Consider the following 20,494-nt stretch of genomic DNA (forward strand, 5'->3'; position numbering starts at 1 on the left):
GTTGGAAAAAAAAAGAAAATCAGCAAAATGTAGTGAATTCTAACAAAGGAAAGTAAAGCAACTGAAGTATGATGGGTAGGAAGTAACAGAGACCTCTACTTTCTCAAGCTGTGACAAAAATCTGAGAGAAAAAATAATCACCACATCCGCAAGCAGAATGTTGCAAAGCAGACGGTCCTTGCCTTTGTGCAATTTCTGATCCTAATTCCTTAAACTACATACAGGCTAGGTAACCTCAAAACTGTCACTCTACACAAAGACCACATTGCTTCAAAAGCTGAAAATACTATACATCAAGCACTATACAGTCAATATAATGCAAAAACATGCTATATTTTTTATTCAACTAAGTCAATAATTCACTTTTGAAAAAGTTACGAGCTTAAATACAAGAAGTGCTATCAATAATTATTTCTACTGTTAAAATTATATATATATATATATATATATATATATATATATATTATATAATAAAACAAATGAGAAATTGGGAAAAAAGAAAACTAAGTACCCTGCATCAGAAGGTTGACCAAGTGGTATTTGCTTCAACTGACATTTCTCTTGACTACCACAGGATTCAGGACTTAAATGCATACTGGTTTTAGGAAACAATGTTTATTATATTGTTTTTTGACTATTGCAGTTGTGTGTCCCATGCAAAATATAGGTACGTCCAGACAAGACATAAAATCACCTCCACACACACATCCCCTCCCACAAAGAAAACAATGAGAACAACTCAGGAATAAACTCTCTACGATATTCCTAAACATTTGTAAACACAGAACTGGGAGCAGAAAGAGTGGTTAGATAGTTGCTTTCACACAAATCCATGAATACTTAGAACCAATTCTCTCTTGCAGCTCATCTGAGAACAGTTCCTCACTACAGACAATGCCAACTTATTTGTCTTTTTTTCTAATCAGCTCAGTATGTGATAGTCTTAACAAGCTCCCCGAAGGCAAATTACTAAATTTATTATCAGACAAGCAGAGATAAGGCAAACACTGTGCAATTACTACCACCAGCAAACAGCCCCGTGGTAATTTTCAGTGCTACCTGCTCCTTCACAAGACTCTGATAATGAGATGACGAACGCTATACTTACAAGACTAAAGAGGAATACAGGCTCACATTTGTCTCTAAATGGCTGCAGAGTCACAATGCTGTCAGCTTCAGCCTGAAGAATATTGTAAATATTTTAGACAATAATGAGAAATCAATACCCACCCTATTCTGTATGCTACATTCAAATGATATAGATATGCATAATTTTTCTGGGACTGCAACATTTTCTGGGTTTGTGATAGTAGTATTAAGGATCAAACTGCATGCATTAGCCACTTAAGCCCTGTGTTATTTGGTGCCTGCAGCCAAACTCACCTCTATGTTTCTACCTTCCTCTCTGCCTAGTCCTGCCATTACTCCTCCAATCCAGCCCAAGTGTCCTTGATCCAAATAATGTCTCTTACTCCCACCTGACAGCTTGCTTCTGGCTCTATATTGAACTTGACTGTCCCTCACCCAAGGCAGACTTTCTGTTTCAGCGCTGTACTACAGGCCGGTGTGGAGCTCTCTCGCTTGCTTTGTTAGGAAAGCAATGCTTTCCAACTGCATGCAATTCTAGCTCCAGGGGATCCAACCCCTCTGGTCTCTTGGTACTCTTGCATTCAACATGCATGCACCCACACACAGACAACCCCTTACACACAGAGAGAAAGACTCAGGCAGACACGTGCACACGCGCGCGTGTGTGTATACACACACACACACACACACACACACACACACACAGGAGAGAGAGAGGAAAGAAAGAAAGAAAGAAAGAAAGAAAGAAAGAAAGGAAGGAAGGAAGGAAGGAAGGAAGAAAGGAAGAAAGAGGGAGAGATACCTATACATACACAGATATAGACACATATGTGTACTAAATTAAAAATTATAAAGAAAAGAAGAACAAAATGCTTGTGCAGAAGGGGATGAGGGGATGGCTAGTTGACAGCTTGTGAGGTCAGGAAGCAAACTGACTCCAAGGGTGTCTTGAAGGGCAGGGAAGGCATACGCCCAAAATACGCAGTGGGTGGAAGTTTTGTGTCTGCTTGAAGACTATGCAGCTTTGAGAACTGGAGTACACTGTTCAGCAGTTTACACCTGGCTGACTCAGGTATGCATCTGTCTAAGAGAAATCTATTTTCGGTTCTCTGGTAGTCAAATGAAAGAAACAGGTGAAAGCAAAGTAAGAAAATATTTTCCTTAATTCAATATTAGTTCAACATGTATTCAATGTAAAAAATATTAATGGTATGTTTCCTATCATTTTCCATAATAAATCTTAAAAGTTATTATTTTGCAAAATTTAAGGCATATTTTAGTGATTAATATTCAATAAATAATTATTAATAATTGACCTCTAATAAAAGTAGGCTCACATAGCCAAATATTAGTTACAAACAAATAGGCAGGCAGGGAGGCAGACAGACAGAGAAAAAGAGAGAATCTATCTCTAGTTCCACCATTTGAGTCACAGGGATCAAACTCAGGTCATCAGGCCTGCCAGCAAGTGCTTTTACCCACTGAGCTATCTCAATAGTCCTCAGTTTTTAAGATTAAATGAATTAAAATTGAAAATGCATTTCTACAATTGGTCAAGATAGATCTCAAGTGTTCTGTTTATACATAAAGGCACATTGAACAATAAGATTCTAACCAATTGTTAACTGGGTATAGATAAATTGAATAATCAATATGATTGAGTTAAATGAATTTGGCTATGATATTTAATCTCATCACTTTTTATAACTAATAGGTGAAAAGAGAAATTACTTCCTTTGAAATATTTGTGCATAGATAAATATCTAGGGATCTACTCCATGACCCCCAGGACACAGGTCCCCATAATTTTAATATCCTCAGGGACATATATTGGCCATGTCATGAAGTAAAAGAAATAATATACATATGTTCACTTTTATGTTTTTCTAAGGTTTGCAGTCCTGACGAGTTATCTCAGCACCACATGAATTAGGTAGAGCTCATAAATAATTTTCAAACTAGTAGAACTAAACATATACTAAAATTCCAAGGAAAACATTGTTTAGAGTGAAGATTGACAGGTTGCTTAAGCTAAGACAACACTTGAAGTACTTGGGAGTCTTTAAGCCCTAATGTGACAGGAAACAAGTTGAATGAAAATGAAAAGCTTACAATGGCGAAATGAAGAATCTCATCTTCATTCAGTTCGTTTTTCAGTTTTCTAAATAAAGGTTGCACTGCTTTGCAAGGTCCACACCAGGCCTGGTAAACATCAATCACTAGACGATGGTGACATTAATGAAAAGACAAAGTCAAAGAATTAGAGACTGGCACATTTCCATCCCAGATGAGGAGGAAGGCAGGAAGGCAGCTTTGGAATGTAGAGTTGAATTCTGTAAGGTGTCCCCAGGTGCTTGGGGACAAACCCTAGCTACAGAGAGCAGAGTGCCCCAGTACCTGTTAGGCCTTTATTCAGCAACATCTCATCCCACAGGTTCTGACTATTGACAACTGCCTGCAAAAAGCAAAACACTGTAAGATGTAGGAAGTGTCACTGCACCAGACAAAGACTTGCTGGCAGGACAGACCCACCTGTAGCTGGACTTCACGCTTTTTGCTTGCCATTTGTCTACTTCTGCATGAAAAAGGAAAAGAAATATGAAACATGAGAGAATATAAGCACTGTTGTCTTTGTGTGCCCAAACAACATCTTTGTTCTTAATGTCCAATTTCCCTTTAAAAAATACTGGCCAGCTCAGACTGGCCTCTAGAGAAGAGGTGATGTCACAGGCAGACTAGTGCATGCAGGACATGGATTCTCCCAACAAACCAAAGAAATTGTGTGTGTGTGTGTGTGTGTGTGTGTGTGTGTGTGTGTGTGTGTGTGTATTGTGTGTGTTTTAATAATGTAAAGTCATACTGTGTGTTGTGTGTATAATATTGTAAAGCCATACCATGTGTTTTAATGTTGTAACGTTATACTGTGTGTTTTATTTATTTTTTGATATTGCAGTTGTCTCTTACACCTTCAGTAGAACATGTTAATTGGCTGTGAACATGCTCTTCAGACCTGCTTACTGCAAGGTTAGTGGGTTTTTAGAACAAAATCACTGATGTTATCTGAAGCACAACATGGATTTTCCATGACTGTTTATATCAGGGATAGATAGTAGACATTGAGTCGAAAGAAAGGAAAGCCCTTAAGACTACAGCCCAACAAAGTTGCTAAACACCATAGCAAAATGGGCCCTCACCCCTAGACTGGGACCTTTAAAGACCATTTAAATAGGCTCCTTTGCTGGGGTCTATGACCCTTGGTAGCATGAGCTCCTAAAGTTCAGTACCTGTACTGCTAGGTCAGGCCCGGGCTGAGGGTGGCAGGCTCCTGCTGTGCCTTCTTTCCCAGCAGGTCCAGCTAAAGGAGGGGATGAGGGATACCTGGTATCACCCCCTGGAAGATGAAGAGCAAAGACACCAACGTTCAGCCCTCGAGGCCTGGCTTCCCCTTCCCTCGCTGTGGTGGAGGCTCGAGGCTCCTGCTCACAGCGGGTAGAACTGGGCACTGAGCCCAAGAGCAGTTGGTGCCTAAATATCCTTCACCACTCCTGCCACAGCCCTGGAAATAAAATTCCCATACCCTCAAGACCCTTCCTTCTGCTGCCTCCCGCTGAGTTGCCCTATCTGATCTTATCCTGGGTGTCCCCCGAACCACCTCAACGTGCGCGCCACAGCATTTCTGGTATTCGGGGAGGCTTGTCAAGAGCAAACCTGATCTCTCTCTCTCTCCCTTGGGCTTTGTAGTCTTTTGACCTTCCATGCCTTGCAGTAAAGGATACAAATTCCTCATCTTGAAGCAGAAGATGCGGTCCCTTCCTGCTGCTCCAACTATCCACCTTTGTTGAATCCACCCTGGTGGTCTCTCCGCCACCCTCTCCTTCCTCGGTTTCACCTAGCAACTGGACTTACAGAACCGGTTTCAATTTTTAGACTTATAAATATGTCCAGGGTCCCCATACACCCTTTCCCCAGATCCAAGATTAAGACTAAAAGCCACAATGCAAGCAGAGGAAACCGAGGTCCATTAATCTAATAATCAATTATTACGTATACTTTATCTCAAGTCTGCAGTTTCCCTACCAATACAACTTTCTTTGGACCAGGATCCAGTCCAGAGCCCATGTACTACTGTCAAAGAATATTACCAACAATAGAAGAACATGGTATGCCTGTGTTGTTAATGATTACACTGATATGTATGTAGTGCTACATACTGCTATTGGTATCTGTGGGTGCTGGCACAAAAAACTACCCAGTTTTATTTTCAAATGAAAAAAGAAGGCTGAGGAATTCTGGGAATAATAACATTTATGTGTAACCAGTCTATATATTCCCAAACCTTGCCCATTTCTTTATAAAAGTGTGTTATTTATTTATGCACTTATTATCTCTATACTTTTTCATTTTCCATGTGCCAAGCAAGTCAAATGTGGTTAGTGGAAAATGTAACTATGTGTGTTTAACAGGAATACAGTTTTCACCTGGCATTTTATCAAGTAATAAGCCATAGGTCAGAAAAGCTATTATGTGGGTCTGCTGCATTTGAATACTGAGATAGAAAATGACACTTTTACTTGTGTAAACAAACATATTAACTAAAAAAAATAAAGCAAAAGCAATATAAGTGATACAGAAAAAGCAGGTGATACCAAAGGGCACTTGTGTTGAAAGATTACAGACATGGTGCATACACAGAAAATACATTCTTTTTGGTTTGATCATTCTTGTATTTCTAGTCTTTATGCATTCAGTCTTTTGTGTGAATCGATGTATTTTTTGAAAAGCAGTAGAAGACATACCTATAAAATTTTTATCTTGATATTATCTTCTGTTCTTTTTTTATTGTCCATGAATTTTTTTTCCAGATCCACTTCACCTTCACGAAGATGAACTTTCTCTGGGTTTTATTCTACATTACCATGTCACCTCACTTTTCCAAGATCTTTTTAACCCTAAGCTAATAACATCACACACACACACACACACACACACATACACACACACACACACACACACAAGAAAATCATGGTGCATGCCTTTCCTTTACTAGATAACTCAATTTTCTTCAAAAAGGTATTTTTCTTTTCTAACTTTGGAGAAATAGCACAAACCTTGAAATTGAAGGACCTGGAATGAAATATCAGCTTTATCCTTGCAGGTTGACCTGCTAGAATTTCTACATACTCCTTCCAGCGTTGCTTTCCCCATGCTCAAGTGACTATCGTAGCCATGTGTTTTTGAGATCCATATTGTAAAGGACTAAAGCAAGAACTTTGTTAAGAAGTGGGCATGTGCTTAAGCCGGACGTTGGTGGCGCATGCCTTTAGTCCCAGCACTCGGGAGCCAGAGGCAGGTGGATCTCTGTGAGTTTGAGACCAGACTGGTCTACAAAAGGTAGTTCCAGGACAGCCTCTAAAAGCCACAGAGAAACTCTGTTTCAAAAAACCAAAAAAAAAAATGGGCACGTATATTGACATCATTACTATTTTCTTTGGTTGAGACAAAAACCTGATGACAGAGCATGACTTCAAAAGATATAAAATGTGCCAGGAGGACCATAGTCCAACAGAGTGCTTGTCACCCATGCATCAAGCACAGGCTGGATCTTGGTGCAATCAAAAATTATATATACCAACTATTGTGCCAACTGAAAATGTATTTTCTAACAAGACTTTCACAGAAGTTCATGGACCCTTAGTTCCTAAAATAGAAAACAAACAAAAAAAGAGCTTTGAGAACTATCTCTTTGCTAATACTATTTAACTTGTTCAATTAAATCTCGGTCTTTTCACCTGGGTGTATTCTTCCTGAAGTCCTGATATAAATTTTTCACTTTCATGTGTTTATACTAACATTTTGTTGCTTATTGTCTCTAGTTAAATTTCACAATTAAAAACATTTAGTTGCAACTTCTCAGGATGTCCATCAGGTGGCAGCATGCACTTCTGTGTCTAAGACAGAAGCTGCACAGGAAATCCCACAAAAATATCTAATCACATGCTCTCTCCAGGGCTCTGAAGCTTCCTTGCCTTTGGTACAGCAGTGATCAACCACAACCTGAAACACTAAAGATATGAAGAGCTCTGGCTTCTACACCGGGGCTTTGCAATGATTATCCTGTTTCAGATCATCTTACTTCTCTGTAATAAAATGACATCAGTTGGAGGATGCAGGACATTCTAGCAATTAACCTACCTAAGTGACACTGAGCCCAGTAGTCCCAGTGTTTTATTTGTTTGTTTGTTTTCTTGCTTTCTCGTTGGAGAGAGTGTCACTGTAGTACTCCAGGTTAGCCTCTTATTAGCACAGTCTTTTTGGTTCATTTCTCTCTTCAAAATATGCAATACACTGCACACTCATTTGTTTAAATATATTATCATGCATGCTGGTTTATTTAGAAATGTTTTTCTTATATTTGATCAAACTGCTCTTAGCTTACCTTTCTGCAGTGCATTACATATTCTTAAATAAGGAATCATCAAATACACTTTCACTTTCTTGATCACTATTTCTAGAAACTCATCATCAATTAAAGTAGCTAAAGGTGACCCTTTAGGGGTGACCTTGAAAAGCAGTTATGTTCAATTGTTCTTCATGCCCACAGAACCACAGTTCTTTTTGTTTTGTTTTGTTTTGTTTTTTTATTTTTTTTTAACCACAGTTCTTCAAGCTGGCTTCTACAGCCCTGAGATATATGAACAAGTAACTTGAATAAGATGAAAATGCATTTTTGAGTGTTAAAAGTATATTATCCTGGATCTATGCTGTTGCTGTTGATGAGTAATGAGAGAGTGCAAAGAACTTCTTTATCCTTGATTAATTATAAAGGAAAATGCCAATTAATATGGTGCATAGGGTCTGGATGCTTAAATGATGGCTTGGGAAAGGCTTTCTGAAGGAAACCATGGGTGTTTCAGTGGTTCCTGGAAGGGAAGGAGGGCTTACATCACATGTCCCTAAATTGGACATTCATGTCCTGAAGAATCACTTCACTGGGAGGCCAGGCTATGAGGTGGAGCCAGATGAGTAGAGTTTATGTTTGCAAGCATGTAGGAGCTCCCTTGAGGGAGCTAAAATAAACCCTAATAGAATGATAAGTGAACAATTACACAGTGACATAATAATTTCTGTAGTTTAAAAATCTACTCTGGCCAGGAATGTTGGAAGTGAAGGGTGGGAGATGAAGAAAACGCAGCCAGAGAAGGCATAAGAGCGATCAATCCGAGAAAAATTGCTCACTGTGAGGTAACAAGGAAAAGTAGCAGAAAAGCATGGGTGCTACCAGAGAATGGGGAGCATGTGATAATTGTCCTGGTGTGCCCCCAGTTGCTGCAATGCTGGGGTGCTATTCCAATTCCAGGTTGCTCCAAAAAGCAAGATACTGGAATTTTGCCTATGTTTGCCAAAGTATGTATAGTTATGCTTATATATTGTAGTTTATTAAACACGCAAAAGCATTGTTTTTAAAAAAGAATGTGTGTAGTTCAGTTTATGATACAATATTGACAATAAATGCTAAAGTTTCCTTGTAACATGATTGGATCTAAGGTATGATTTACAAATTGGTACCTATGAAATACCTGACAATGTTGAAGGCTCCAAGTGGCTAGATAACCCTAGGGAAGAGCCCAAGTCTATCATTATGTTGAATGAACATCAAATTAAAATGACACCTAATGACTTACTGCTGTAACTGTAGGTCAGAGCATATCTTTTTTATTTTTTATATATTTGAATTACAAACAAGATTGAATTACATGATGATCCCAGTTCCCTTCTCCCTTCCTTCCTCCCTTATCACCCCCCGCAACTAAAATCCTACCTATCATATATCCTTTCTTCTAATCTTCACCTGAAAGTTCTGCTTCCTTGTGACCTCTGCATCCTTCCTTTTCTTCCCTTCTCACTCCTGTAGCTTCCTCCCCCCTCTTCCTATGTTCTCAATTTGCTCAGGGTATGGTGACCCTTTCCCCTTCTCCAGAGGACAAAGTTTGTCTCTTTTAGGGTCTTCCTTGTTTACTAGTTTCTCTGGCAGTGTGGATTGTAGGATGGTAATCCCTTACTCTATGTCTAAAATCCACATATGATTGAGTACATATCATGTTTGTCTTTTTGTGATTGGGTTACCTCACTCAGAATGGTTTCTTTGAGTTCCATCCATTTTCCTGCAAATTTCAAGATTCCATTGTTTTTCTCTGCTGAGTAGTACTCCATTGTGTACCACATTTCTCCATCCATTCTTCGTTGAGGGGCACCTAAGCTGCTTCCAGTTTCTGGCTATTAAAGATAGTGCTGCTATGAACATCGTTGAACAGATGTATTTGTTGTATGGATATGCTTCTTTTGGGTATATACCTAGTAGTGGAATTGCTGAATCTTGTGGTAGACTCATTCCCATTTTCTTGAGGAGTCACCATACTGATTTCCATAGTGGCTGTACAAGTTGGCACTCCCACCAGCAGCGGAGGAGTGTTCCTCTTTCTCCACATCCTCTCCAGCATAAACTGTCATTGGTGTTTTTGATTTTAGCCATTTTGACAGGAGTAAGATGCTATCTCAGAGTTGCTTTGATTTGCACTTCCCTGATGGCTAAGGATGTTAAACACTTTCTTATGTGTCTTTCAGCCATTTTAGATTCCTCTATTGAGAATTGTCTATTTAGTTCTGTAATAAATTGGAATGTTTGGTGTTTTGGAGAATAGCTTCTTGAGTTCTTTGTATATTTTAGAAATCAGCCCTCTGTCAGATGTAAGGTTGGTGAATATCTTTTCCCAGTCTGTGGGCTGTTGTTTTGTCTTGCTGACTGTGTCCTTTGCCTTACAGAAGCTTCTCAGTTTCAGGAGGTCCCATTTATTAATTGTTGATCTCAGTGTCTGTGCTACTGGTGTTATGTACAGGAATCGGTCTCCTGTACCGATTAATTCAAGGGTGTTTCCCACTTTATCTTCTAATAGGTTCAGTGTGGCTGGGTTTATGTTGAGGTCTTTGATCCATTTTGACTTAAGTTTTGTGCAGGGCAAAAGGCTTGGGTCTATCTGTAGTCTTCTACATGTTTGCATCCAGTTATGCCAGCATCATTTGTTGAAGATGTTCTCTTTGTTCCAGCGTATATATTTGAATTGTTTGTCAAAAATCAGGTGTTCATAGGTGTGTGGGTTAATTTCAGGGTTTTCAACTCTATTCCATTGGTCTACCTGTCTATTTGTGTGCCAATATCAAGCTGTTTTCAGGACTATATCTGTAATAGAGCTTGAAGTCAGGGATGGTGATGCCTCCAGAAGTTCCTCTCTTGTACAGGGTTGTTTTGGCTATCCTGGGTCTTTTGTTTCTCCATATAAAGTTGAGTATTGTTCTTTCAAGGTCAATGAAGAATTGTATTGGGCTTTTGATGGGGATTGCATTGAATCTGTAGATTGCCTTTGGCAAGATTGCCATTTTTATTATGTTGACCTGCCTATCCAAGAGCATGGGAGATCTTTCCATTTTCTGGTATCTTCTTTAATTTCTTTCTTTAAAGTCTGAAAATTCTTACAGTACAGGTCTTTCACTTTTTTGGTTAGTGTTTCTCCAAGGTATTTTATGTTGTTTGTGGCAATTGTAAAGGGTGATGCTTCTTTGATTTCATTCTCCACCAATGTGTCATCCGTATATAGTAGGGCTACAGGTTTGTTTTTTTTTTTTGAGTTAATCTTCTATCCTGCCACTTTGCTGAGAGTGTTTATCTGCTGTAGGAGTTCTCTGGTAGAGTTTTTTTTGGTCACTTGGGTAGACTATCATATCATCTGCAAATAGTGAGAGTTTGACTTCTTCCTTTCCTATTTGTATTCCCTTGATCTTCTTTTGTTGTCTTATTGCCTTAGCTAAAACTTCAATGACAATATTGAAGAGGTATGGAGAGAGTGGACAGCCTGATCTTGTTCCTGATTTTAGAGGAATTGGATCGAGTTTCTCTCCATTTAATTTGATGTTGGCTGTTGGCTTGCTGTATATTGCTTTTATTATGTTGAGGTATGTTCCTGTTATCCCTGATTTCTCCAGGACCTTTATCATGAAGGGGTGTTGGATTTTGTCAAAGGCTTTTTTGGCATCTAGTGAGATGATCATGTAATTTTTTTCCTCAGTCTGTTTATATGGTGGATTACATTGATGGATTTTCTATGTTGAACCATCCTTGCATCCCTGGGATGAAGCCTACTTGATCGGGATGGATGATTTCTCTGATGTGTTCTTGGATTCGATTTGCCAATATTTTATTGAGAATTTTTGCATCAATGTTCATGAGGGATATTGGTCTGTAGTTCTCTTTCTTAGTTGTGTCTTTGTGTGGCTTAGGTATCAAGGTTATTGAAAGCTCGTAAAAAGAGTTTGGTAATGATCCTTCTGCTTCTATAGTGTGGAATACTTTGAGGAGAATTAGTATTAGCTGTACTTTTAATTTCTGGTAGAATTCTCCACTGAAGCCATCTGGTCCTGGGCTTTTTTTTTTTTTTTTTTTTTTTTTTTTTTTTTTTGGGAGACTTCTAACGACTGCTTCAATTTCATTAGGGTTTATAGGTCTATTTAAATTGCTTATCTGTTCTTGATTTAATTTTGGTGAGTAAAATCTGCCCAGAAAATTGTTCATTTCCTTTAGATTTTCAAATTTTGAGGAATATAGATTTTCAAAGTATGACCTGATGATTCTCTGGATTTCCTCTGCGTCTGTTGTTATGTCCCCCTTTTCATTCCTGATTTTATTAATTTGCATGTTCACACTTTGTTGTTTGGTAAGTTTGGATAAAGGTTTGTCTATCTTGTTGATTTTATTGATTTCAGACCTCAATTTGATTATTTACTGGCATCTGATCCTCTGGGGTGTATTGGCTTCTTTGTTTTCTAAAGCTTTCAGTTGTGCTGTTAATTCTCTAGTGTGATTATTCTATTTCTTCATGTGGGCATTTAGCGATATGAACTTTCCTCTTAGCACTGCTTTCAAAGTATCCCATAGGTTTGGATATGCTGTGTCTGCATTCTCATTGAATTCTAGGAAATCTTTAATTTCTTTTTTATTTCTTCCTGGACCCATGAATTGTGCAATTGGGTGTTACTTAATTTCCATGAGTTTGTAGTTTTTCTGTAGTTCATGTTGTTGTTGAATTCTAATTTTAAAGCATGGTGGTCTGATAAGACACAGGGGGTTATTTCAATTTTTTGTACCTGTTGAGGTTTTCTGTTGCCAAGTATGTGGCCGATTTTAGAGAAGGTTCCATGTGGCGCTGAGAAAAAGGTAAATTGTTTTGTATTTGGGTGGAATGTTCTATAGATATCTGTTAAGTCCAATTGCGCCATAACTTCTATTAATTCTTTTGTTTCTTTGTTAAGTTTCTGTCTGGTGTTCCTGTCCATTGGTGAGAGTGGGGTATTGAAATCTCCCACTATAAGTGTGTGTGGTTTTTATGTGTGATTTGAGTTTTAGTAATGTTTCTTTTACAAATATGGATGCCTTTGTATTTGGGGCATAAATGTTCAGAATTGAGACTTCATCCTGATGGATTTCTCCTGTGATGAGTAGGAAGTGACCTTCTTCATCTCTTTTGACTGATTTTAGTTTAAAGTCCAATTTGTTGGATATTAGGATTGCTACCCCCGCTTGTTTCTTGGGTCCATTTGATTGGAAGATCTTTCCCCAACCTTTAATTCTTAGGTACCGTCTGTCTTTCAAGTTGAGTTGAGTTTCTTCTATGCAGCAGAAGGATTCTGTCTTCTTATCCATTCTGCTAATCTGTGTCTTTTTATAGGGGAGTTAAGATCATTAATGTTGATGGATATTAATGACCATTGATTATTGTTCATTCTTGTTTGTTTTTGATTTGGTGATGGTGGCGAGATTATGTGTGGGATTCTGTCCCTTTTTCCTTTTGGCTGTTGGTAAGTTGGGGTTATCTATTGCCTATGTTTTTCTGGTTGTAGTTATCTTCCTTGGGTTGCAGTTTTCCTTCCAGTAATTTCTGTAGGGCTGGATTGGTGGATATGTATTGTTTAAATCTGGTTTTTTCACGGTATCCCATATTTCCTGGATATTTTGTGATAAGGATTTGTTGGACTTAAGATGCTATTTGGTTGATGAATCTATTTCCACTACTATGTCTTCAACTCCTGAGATTCTCTCTTCCATATTTTGTATTCTGTTGGTTATGCTTACATCTGTAGTTCCTGATTATTTACCCAGCTTTTCTATTTCCAGCATTCCCTCAGATTGTGCGTTCTATATTGTCTCCATTTCAGTTTTTAGGACTTGAACTGTTTCCTTGAGAGACTTATTGATATCTTGTATTTTTTGGTTTGTTTTTTCTTCCATTTCTTTAAGGGATTTTCTCATGTCCTCTTTGAGGTCCTCTATCATTTTCATGAAGATGCTTTTATGGTCATTCTCTTCTGGTTCATCTGCATCATGCTGTTCAAGTCTTGCTGGTGTATGGCTCCTAGTCTCCGGTGGTGTCATATTGGGTGTTCTGTTGTTGGATGTGCTTTTACCTTGTCCTCTTCTCATCCTTTCTTCTGGTGGGTGTAGCAAGAGTTTCTTGCTCTCCTGGTGGGTGTGGAACCAAGGTTTTCTTGTGGTAGATGCAAACAGATCCAATACTCTAATGTCGGTCCTCTTCTCGTGGATGGAAGTGTCACTGTTACCCAGGCGTCGGCAGTGTTCAGGCCTGCCAGGTCCCGCCGGGCCAGCAGTTGGAGGCAGAGCTGTCACTGGGCCTCCGTGTGTGGAATCCCAGTGCCGAACTCTGTCTGGCACGCAGGTTGATTGTGTCAGATGACTTTCAGTCAGAGCATATCTTAACCCTTATTGGAGAAGCTGCTTCTTGCTGCAGATGGCAATTAACTCAGGGAACCTCAACTGGTCCATGTACAGAGAGAAAGCGACTGTGGAATGTACATCCTTAAATATGTCATTTGTGTCACACCCCTATCCCAATGCTCAGGGGTCTTTGTAGAACAGGGGCAGACATTTTGTAAGGGCTAGAGGTATTCAATAACATCAAAGAAATAGCATTTTCCATCAACAATAAGACAAATATCAAGTGAACTCATAATAATTGTGACAGCATGCGCAGACCTCTACAAGCTCCAGACAGACAAAATCTTAGACTAGAGTGGGGGAAGGCGAGCATGAAATCCCACCAGGAGCTGCGGAGCTGGTATTTTTGGCTTCTGCGTGAGAAGGGTCAGTTTTCTTTAACCATGTGACCACTGGTAGGCTGATCACACAGCAGAGGTACCCACACTTCCAATACTAACTGGGCAACACCATTGGGAAAGATGAAGAAGGAAGAAGAGGAGGACAAGAAGGAGGAGGTGAAGGGGAAGGAGAATGAGAAGAAGAGGAAGAAGAAGAAAGAAGAAGAAGAAGAAGAAGAAGAAGAAGAAGAAGAAGAAGAAGAAGAAGAAGACGAAAGGATGGAGAGAGCAGAACAGATGGGGTGGGAAGGGTGATGTGGGAATTGGAAGGTGGATGTTTTCAGAATACAACGTATGGAATGCTCAAAGAATTAATGAAATTAATTTGGGGGAGGGGAACTGAGCACACAATAGTAGACAGATCCATAGAACAAAAGAAAGCATTTAAGGATTATTTTAAAGCTAAAATTATCTGGAGTATTAAGACAATTGCATAGACAGCCCATTCAGGATTGTCAAGCCCTTCAATTTGAAAAAAAAAGGAAATTTATTTAAGCATGTAACTCAAATTACATGGTTAAAGTATATAATTTATTATTGATAAATTCTTCATATAGGAAAGATTAAATAAAAGCTATCATTTGGCCAGATCAAGATCTGATTACATGTGTTAATACTTCATCTTATTTCCAAGTTCAGAATCTTTAAGGGTTTCCTAAAAATTTTAATTCTTTTTGCGATGAGATATTATACACGTGCAGTGTATAATAGCATCAGTGTTTACAAAGTATAATATTGTTAATTTTTAATAAAAAATGTGATTTGGTGCTTGTTCTTTCCCCCAAGAGATTATTTTTAATTAGTTCAAATTAGAAACAAGGCTGCTTTACATGGCAATTCCTTCTCCCTCTTCCTCCCCTCTCCCCAGCCCCCCCCCACCAGCCCTCCACCTCATCCCTCCTCTGCTCCCCAGGGAAAGTAAGGCCCTCCATGGGGGTTTCCCAAAGTTGGTCATATTGGATGTTTGTTTTTAAAACATTGGTTTAATCTTTGTGTAAGAGAATTGTTCAAATGTCTGGATAAGTTTCTTTAAAACTTATTTCAGTGCTGGAAATACTTCTTCACACGAGGATGTGACTTTAAAAGGGAAAGATAGGAGGCTGTGCTAACCCTGTCACAACATAGAAGATATTCGATATTGTCAGGAGAGTGTGCTGGGTGTGGGGGGATCAGAACAGTTTGAAAATTTTTTTCAAATTTCTAAAATTTCAAATAAGAGAACTTGTGTTTTAAAATTTTTAATTGCTTTTAAAAATGATTCATTTCATAGTTTGCTGGTGTATCTTGTGTGCACAGCAGTGATAAGGTCCTGTGTAGAGAGTCAGTCATGGGACAACTGACAGCATGTGGATTTCTCCTTCCACCACGTGCGTTCCAGGGATCAACTCAAGTCAGGTGTGGTGGCAAGGATCGCCACTCACCGATCCATCTCAGCAGCCTCGATATTTATTACTGAAAATAGTTTTACTTGTCTACATTTGAGATAGTTCATAAATAGACCTCATCCCTCTTATGCTGCTGGAGTAGATACCACACACATACTGGTTTAATTTCTATAGACAATAAACTTATTTTCTACAGTTTGATCTTTTGCTAAACCAATATCCAGGTGCTTACAGGGGGTTAGGGACTTTCCTATTGTAACCTCATATGGTTGATAAGGGAGAGTGTTGGAGACACAGAGGTCCTTGTACTCACAGAGAAACACTGAGAACCAGGAGTGTTAATCACACAGGGGTGTTTCCTCAATGGAAGAGATACAAATCAAATATTTGCAGCCATCCAGAAAGCTGAGAGTGGAGATTGTTAACGACCTGGTGACCTTTTGGCTATCTGTGGAGGCAGACCTCACCCTCATTTTGCTGTAGAGGAAGACATCACCCAAATTTCCCTGAATGGTCATTCCAGACTCTTCCTTCCCTAGACCATTACCCATCCTTAGAGGAGATGTCACATGTACTTTATAGCCTACTGACTTCTATGCTATCTGTCAGAGACCACACTAGATTCTAGGGCTTTTCGATACAGAACCTACATTTATGGTCACATGTACTGAGCAAAACAGTCTCAGTGTAGTCATGCCTTAAGCTTTATTGTGAAGCTGGCAAAGAGAGGAACTTGAAATGAATCCAGGTGCCTTCAAGAGCCTCCAGCCAGATGCAGAGGAAGCAGGCTAGGCAGCAGAGAGATGAGGTGTCTGAGCCACATGGCAGTACATAGATTAGTATAAGTTTGTTAATTTAAGTTATAAGAACTAGTTAGGAACAAGTCTAAGCTAAGGCCAAACATTCCTACTTACTAAGAAGTCTCTATGTTATTTAGGAGCTGGCTGTCAGGACATGAAAAGACTCACTACACCAGGAATTGGACTGGTTGTACTGATTGTTGTCTGGAAACCTTTTTTTCCAAATTGTACTGTGTTTTAAATATTCTGATGGTGAACTGCCTGGTATTAGACTCCCTGAAGTAAGATCCATGTTGACAAAGTCAATCTGCATGAGATTTTCATTCTTATTTCTACATGGGGTTCACTTCCCTGTATGAAACCTTCAAGGACCCCCCTCATAAGCAATTACGAGCCACAGACCTACAAAGGTGTGGGGTTAAATCTAGCCTTTCCTGGGGGAACCATCCCAGGTAACACAAGTCCCCACTTGAGAAACAGCAGGAGTCTATTCACCAAGATGGGCATACTTGGGAACTTATTACATCTCAACACTGTCACACTGGAGGCAGACTTTAGTCCAAAACATGGAACTTGAAAGGATACGTTGAAACTGCAGCATACTTAAGGTCCGTTTTCACTATTAAGTCATGATTGACTAACACTAAAGAACAGATTACAGACCAGTGATATTCTGCAATTAGGGGTCTGTGATTTGTTTTAGGGACACATACAAATCTGTTATCATTACTTGTGGTGATGATAATCAATTTAGATTGGGTATTTATCAACTAGTTTTTCTAGAACCAATGATGAAGAAGGTTTGTGGCAAGGTGTACAACTGAGATATGTCTGTGTGACTAGCTCCCTACAAAGAGATACTCAACCAATGTTGAGCTTCCTGGTAGCTTTGTACATATACAGTGTTGGAAGAGCTTGAGACAAGTATGCTTTCTGTCACCCAGAAATGGAAGAACCAAGATGCCAAGGAGAACATTACTTATAAAAAATGGGTAATTAAAGAGATAACATCTTTCTCCTGTTTTAGACAAATAAGCAAAATTAATGACAGCATTTAATTTTATTTATTTTATTTTATGTGTGTGTTATCTCTGCATGTATATCTATATATCACATGCATGCCTAGTGCTTGGAGAGGCAAGAAGAAGGTGTTGGTTATCCTTGAAATGGAGTTACAGATGGCTGTGAGCACCATGAGGGTGCTGAACTTTAAACCCTGGTCCTAAAGAAAATCATCCAGTTCTCTTAATCGTGAGCCTTTTCTCCAGCCGTCTAACTTTCTTTCTTTAATTTTGGAGATTGGTGTATATGCCCAGAGAATTTGAGGAAAGCATCTATACAAAACTGAAAATATCTGTTCTTAAGTTACAGATTTGCATGCAATTGGCATGTGAGGTCAGCAGAAGGCATAGCCAAGCTGAGTATATAGTGTGAGGATGAGGGTATCCAGGAACATCAATATTTAGGAACAGAGAGAATCCATGAAATTTATGAAAGAAATTACCCAAACCAGCAAGAGGATCAGAAAGCGGTAATGTTAGCAGTCAAAGAATGATGTAATGGTAAAGCAGAAAACTTTAAAAAAAAAACGGGCCAGTCTTAGTGTAGTCAGGTACAGCATGACCCAGGAGGCCTGAGCAATAAGGTCGCAGAGTTGATGTCACATGAGAAAGCTGCCCAAGAAGTGAATGTAAAATTAGGAAATGGAGCCAGAACCAAAAGTGCTTTCTAGAGTCTGAGGAGTGAAAGATGGAGGAGAAGGCTTGTCTAGTGATGAACATGGTGGCATCAGTTTGAATCTGACTTAGCGGTCACTGAAGGAGAGGTTGGTAAATTGGGAGGCAGATGAGAGGACATAGACAGAGGAGACAGCCTCAGGTGAGAAGATCATTTCTTTCAGCAAGATGTAAAACAGCAGCAAACAAACCCAAAATCTCTCTGCAGTCTGTTTTCTCCATTGTATTTATTTCTAGTATATTTGTGAAAATTATATACATATATGCATATATATATATATATAGTATCCACTACAGCCTATTGTCCCAATTATTTAAATTGAAAATGAAGAACAAATTAAAAAGATTAACGCTTCCACATTATGCCCATATAAGTACTAAATAAAAATAACATTTTATACATGCAATTGTTAGACAAAATAATTTCAGATATCAATGGATATAGCTATATATGACTGCCAGTTTATAATTTCATCCTCCCACAAACCAATCTTCTATATATTCCTATGTATATGTATTTATATATTCTCTGTTGCATATGATAGTCTCTGTTGCATATATATATATATGCATATGATATATATATGGATATTCTCTGTACACACATTTATCGGGTGAGTTCACTAAACTTTTATGTTTGAGTCATTTCAGTAAAAACACAAATATTACCAATAGAAAGTGACCTATTGATCTTTACTCAGGTAGAAGTTAAGATTCCTGGGAGTTGGGAGATTTCTTTTTTTAGTACAGAGGGGACAATGCCAACAAATCAGTCAACTTCCTGCATTTATGGATGCTTTTTGCTAGTCTTCTGGCCCCCAAAATGTTTCTTATGACATTTCGATGAAACCATATGGAGTACCGGTAGTCTCTATTGGCTTGGCCAAATTTCCTAACCCCCCACATCACCAACATTTTTGCTGAAGATTATAACATGTTTTAGTTGATGACCTCTGTGGAGGTTAAATGGTTGAAATTTGCAATTCCTGCTTGTGGTGGCTATTCAGTAATTGTTACCTATTTGTGTACAGAGATATTACTTTAAACCATTTTCTTTAATGTTTCTGTGTAGAATTATATTACTTTTAAAACTTGCAAAAGCATCATGTCTCGAAAGTCTCTACCATCAGTTAGTAAAAGTAGAATGGGGTGAAGAAGAAGAATAAGGGCGAGGGAGAAGGTCATGTGGGGGACATTTGTTCAGATGGCCGCTGCTGATGTCCTGTTCCACCAAGTCACTGGTCACTAAATGAGAACACAAAATTTGACTACAGCCTTTGATTTTAGGTCATCTTAACACAATTATGTCATCTGAGACAATTCGCTCTTTCCACAGAATAAGAAAGGTCATGAACATCCATGACATATTGTTCTGTATTATATTGTTATGCTCCTCACAAACTGACAGATCTGTGATGGGGAATGTGCTTCTGTGTATGTTTATCTTATTGATTATTGAATAAAATACTGTTTGGCCAATGAAACACAAGTTAGACAGGACTAGGAGTCAAAGAGGATTCTGGGAAATGTAGGCCAGAAGTGACATAGCAAAGAGACTCATATTTGAGCAAGGAGAAACAGGAAGTTTCCCCTTTCCCCTCCACTCTTCCTCCAGTGGTGCAATGTGATCCACCAGCAAGGAGGGATGCCAATATGGTGTCCAATAAGTCTTATAAAATATATAGATTTATGATAATTGAGGCTGAGCTAACAGATGAGAATCCTAGTCATTGGCCAAACAGCATTTGAACCTAATACAAGTTTCTGTGTATTCATTTGGGTCCTAATTTGGGTCCTAACTTGGGCAGGCGGCTGTCGTAAAGCACACACATGGCTGTGGGGCTCAGCGGCTTTTGGCAGATAGATTTATCGTAACAGAGCTGAATTTATTCTCTGGCCTAATACAATAGAAAAAATAATGAAATGCAAGAAACAATGGTTTTTAAGACATTAAATAGACATGAAAAAAGAAGGGTGGTGATTAACAGGAGACAGCAACCAAATGAGATGAGTCCCTCCTCCCCTGTACTCCTCCCCCATACTCCCCTCTGTACTCCTCCCAGTGCACTAGTCCTGCTGAACTACTCCTCTCTTCACTCTTCCCCCTGAAGTTCCACATTCTGCTGGTTCCCAGCAAGTTGAGGAAAGAAGAATACAGAAGTGCAGTAGGAATTCCATTCGGTGTTCACAGAGAGTTGGGAGTGATACATGCTTCCACTAGGAATGTTGAGGTACTTAATTTAGTGGAGTGGATGTTAGGTGGACT

The 20,494-nt window shown here is 38.9% G+C and overlaps 1 protein-coding gene across 1 annotated transcript in view; it reads right to left on the reverse strand.

Moving 5' to 3' along the window:
- Positions 1-3,654, reverse strand: part of Nme8 (NME/NM23 family member 8) — a 53,014-nt gene extending 49,360 nt beyond the window's left edge. Inside the window, exons 1-4 of the mRNA XM_027409260.2 lie at positions 3,622-3,654; positions 3,487-3,544; positions 3,202-3,308; positions 1,109-1,180 (exon numbers count right to left, since the gene is read on the reverse strand). Coding sequence (XP_027265061.2) covers positions 1,109-1,180; positions 3,202-3,308; positions 3,487-3,544; positions 3,622-3,654 — 270 coding nt within the window. The remainder of the gene's footprint in view (positions 1-1,108; positions 1,181-3,201; positions 3,309-3,486; positions 3,545-3,621) is intronic.
- Between the last annotated feature and the right edge of the window lie 16,840 nt (positions 3,655-20,494).

This window comes from Cricetulus griseus, chromosome 3 (genome assembly GCF_003668045.3).
Source record: "Cricetulus griseus strain 17A/GY chromosome 3, alternate assembly CriGri-PICRH-1.0, whole genome shotgun sequence".
NCBI classification, from domain to species: Eukaryota; Metazoa; Chordata; class Mammalia; order Rodentia; family Cricetidae; genus Cricetulus; species Cricetulus griseus.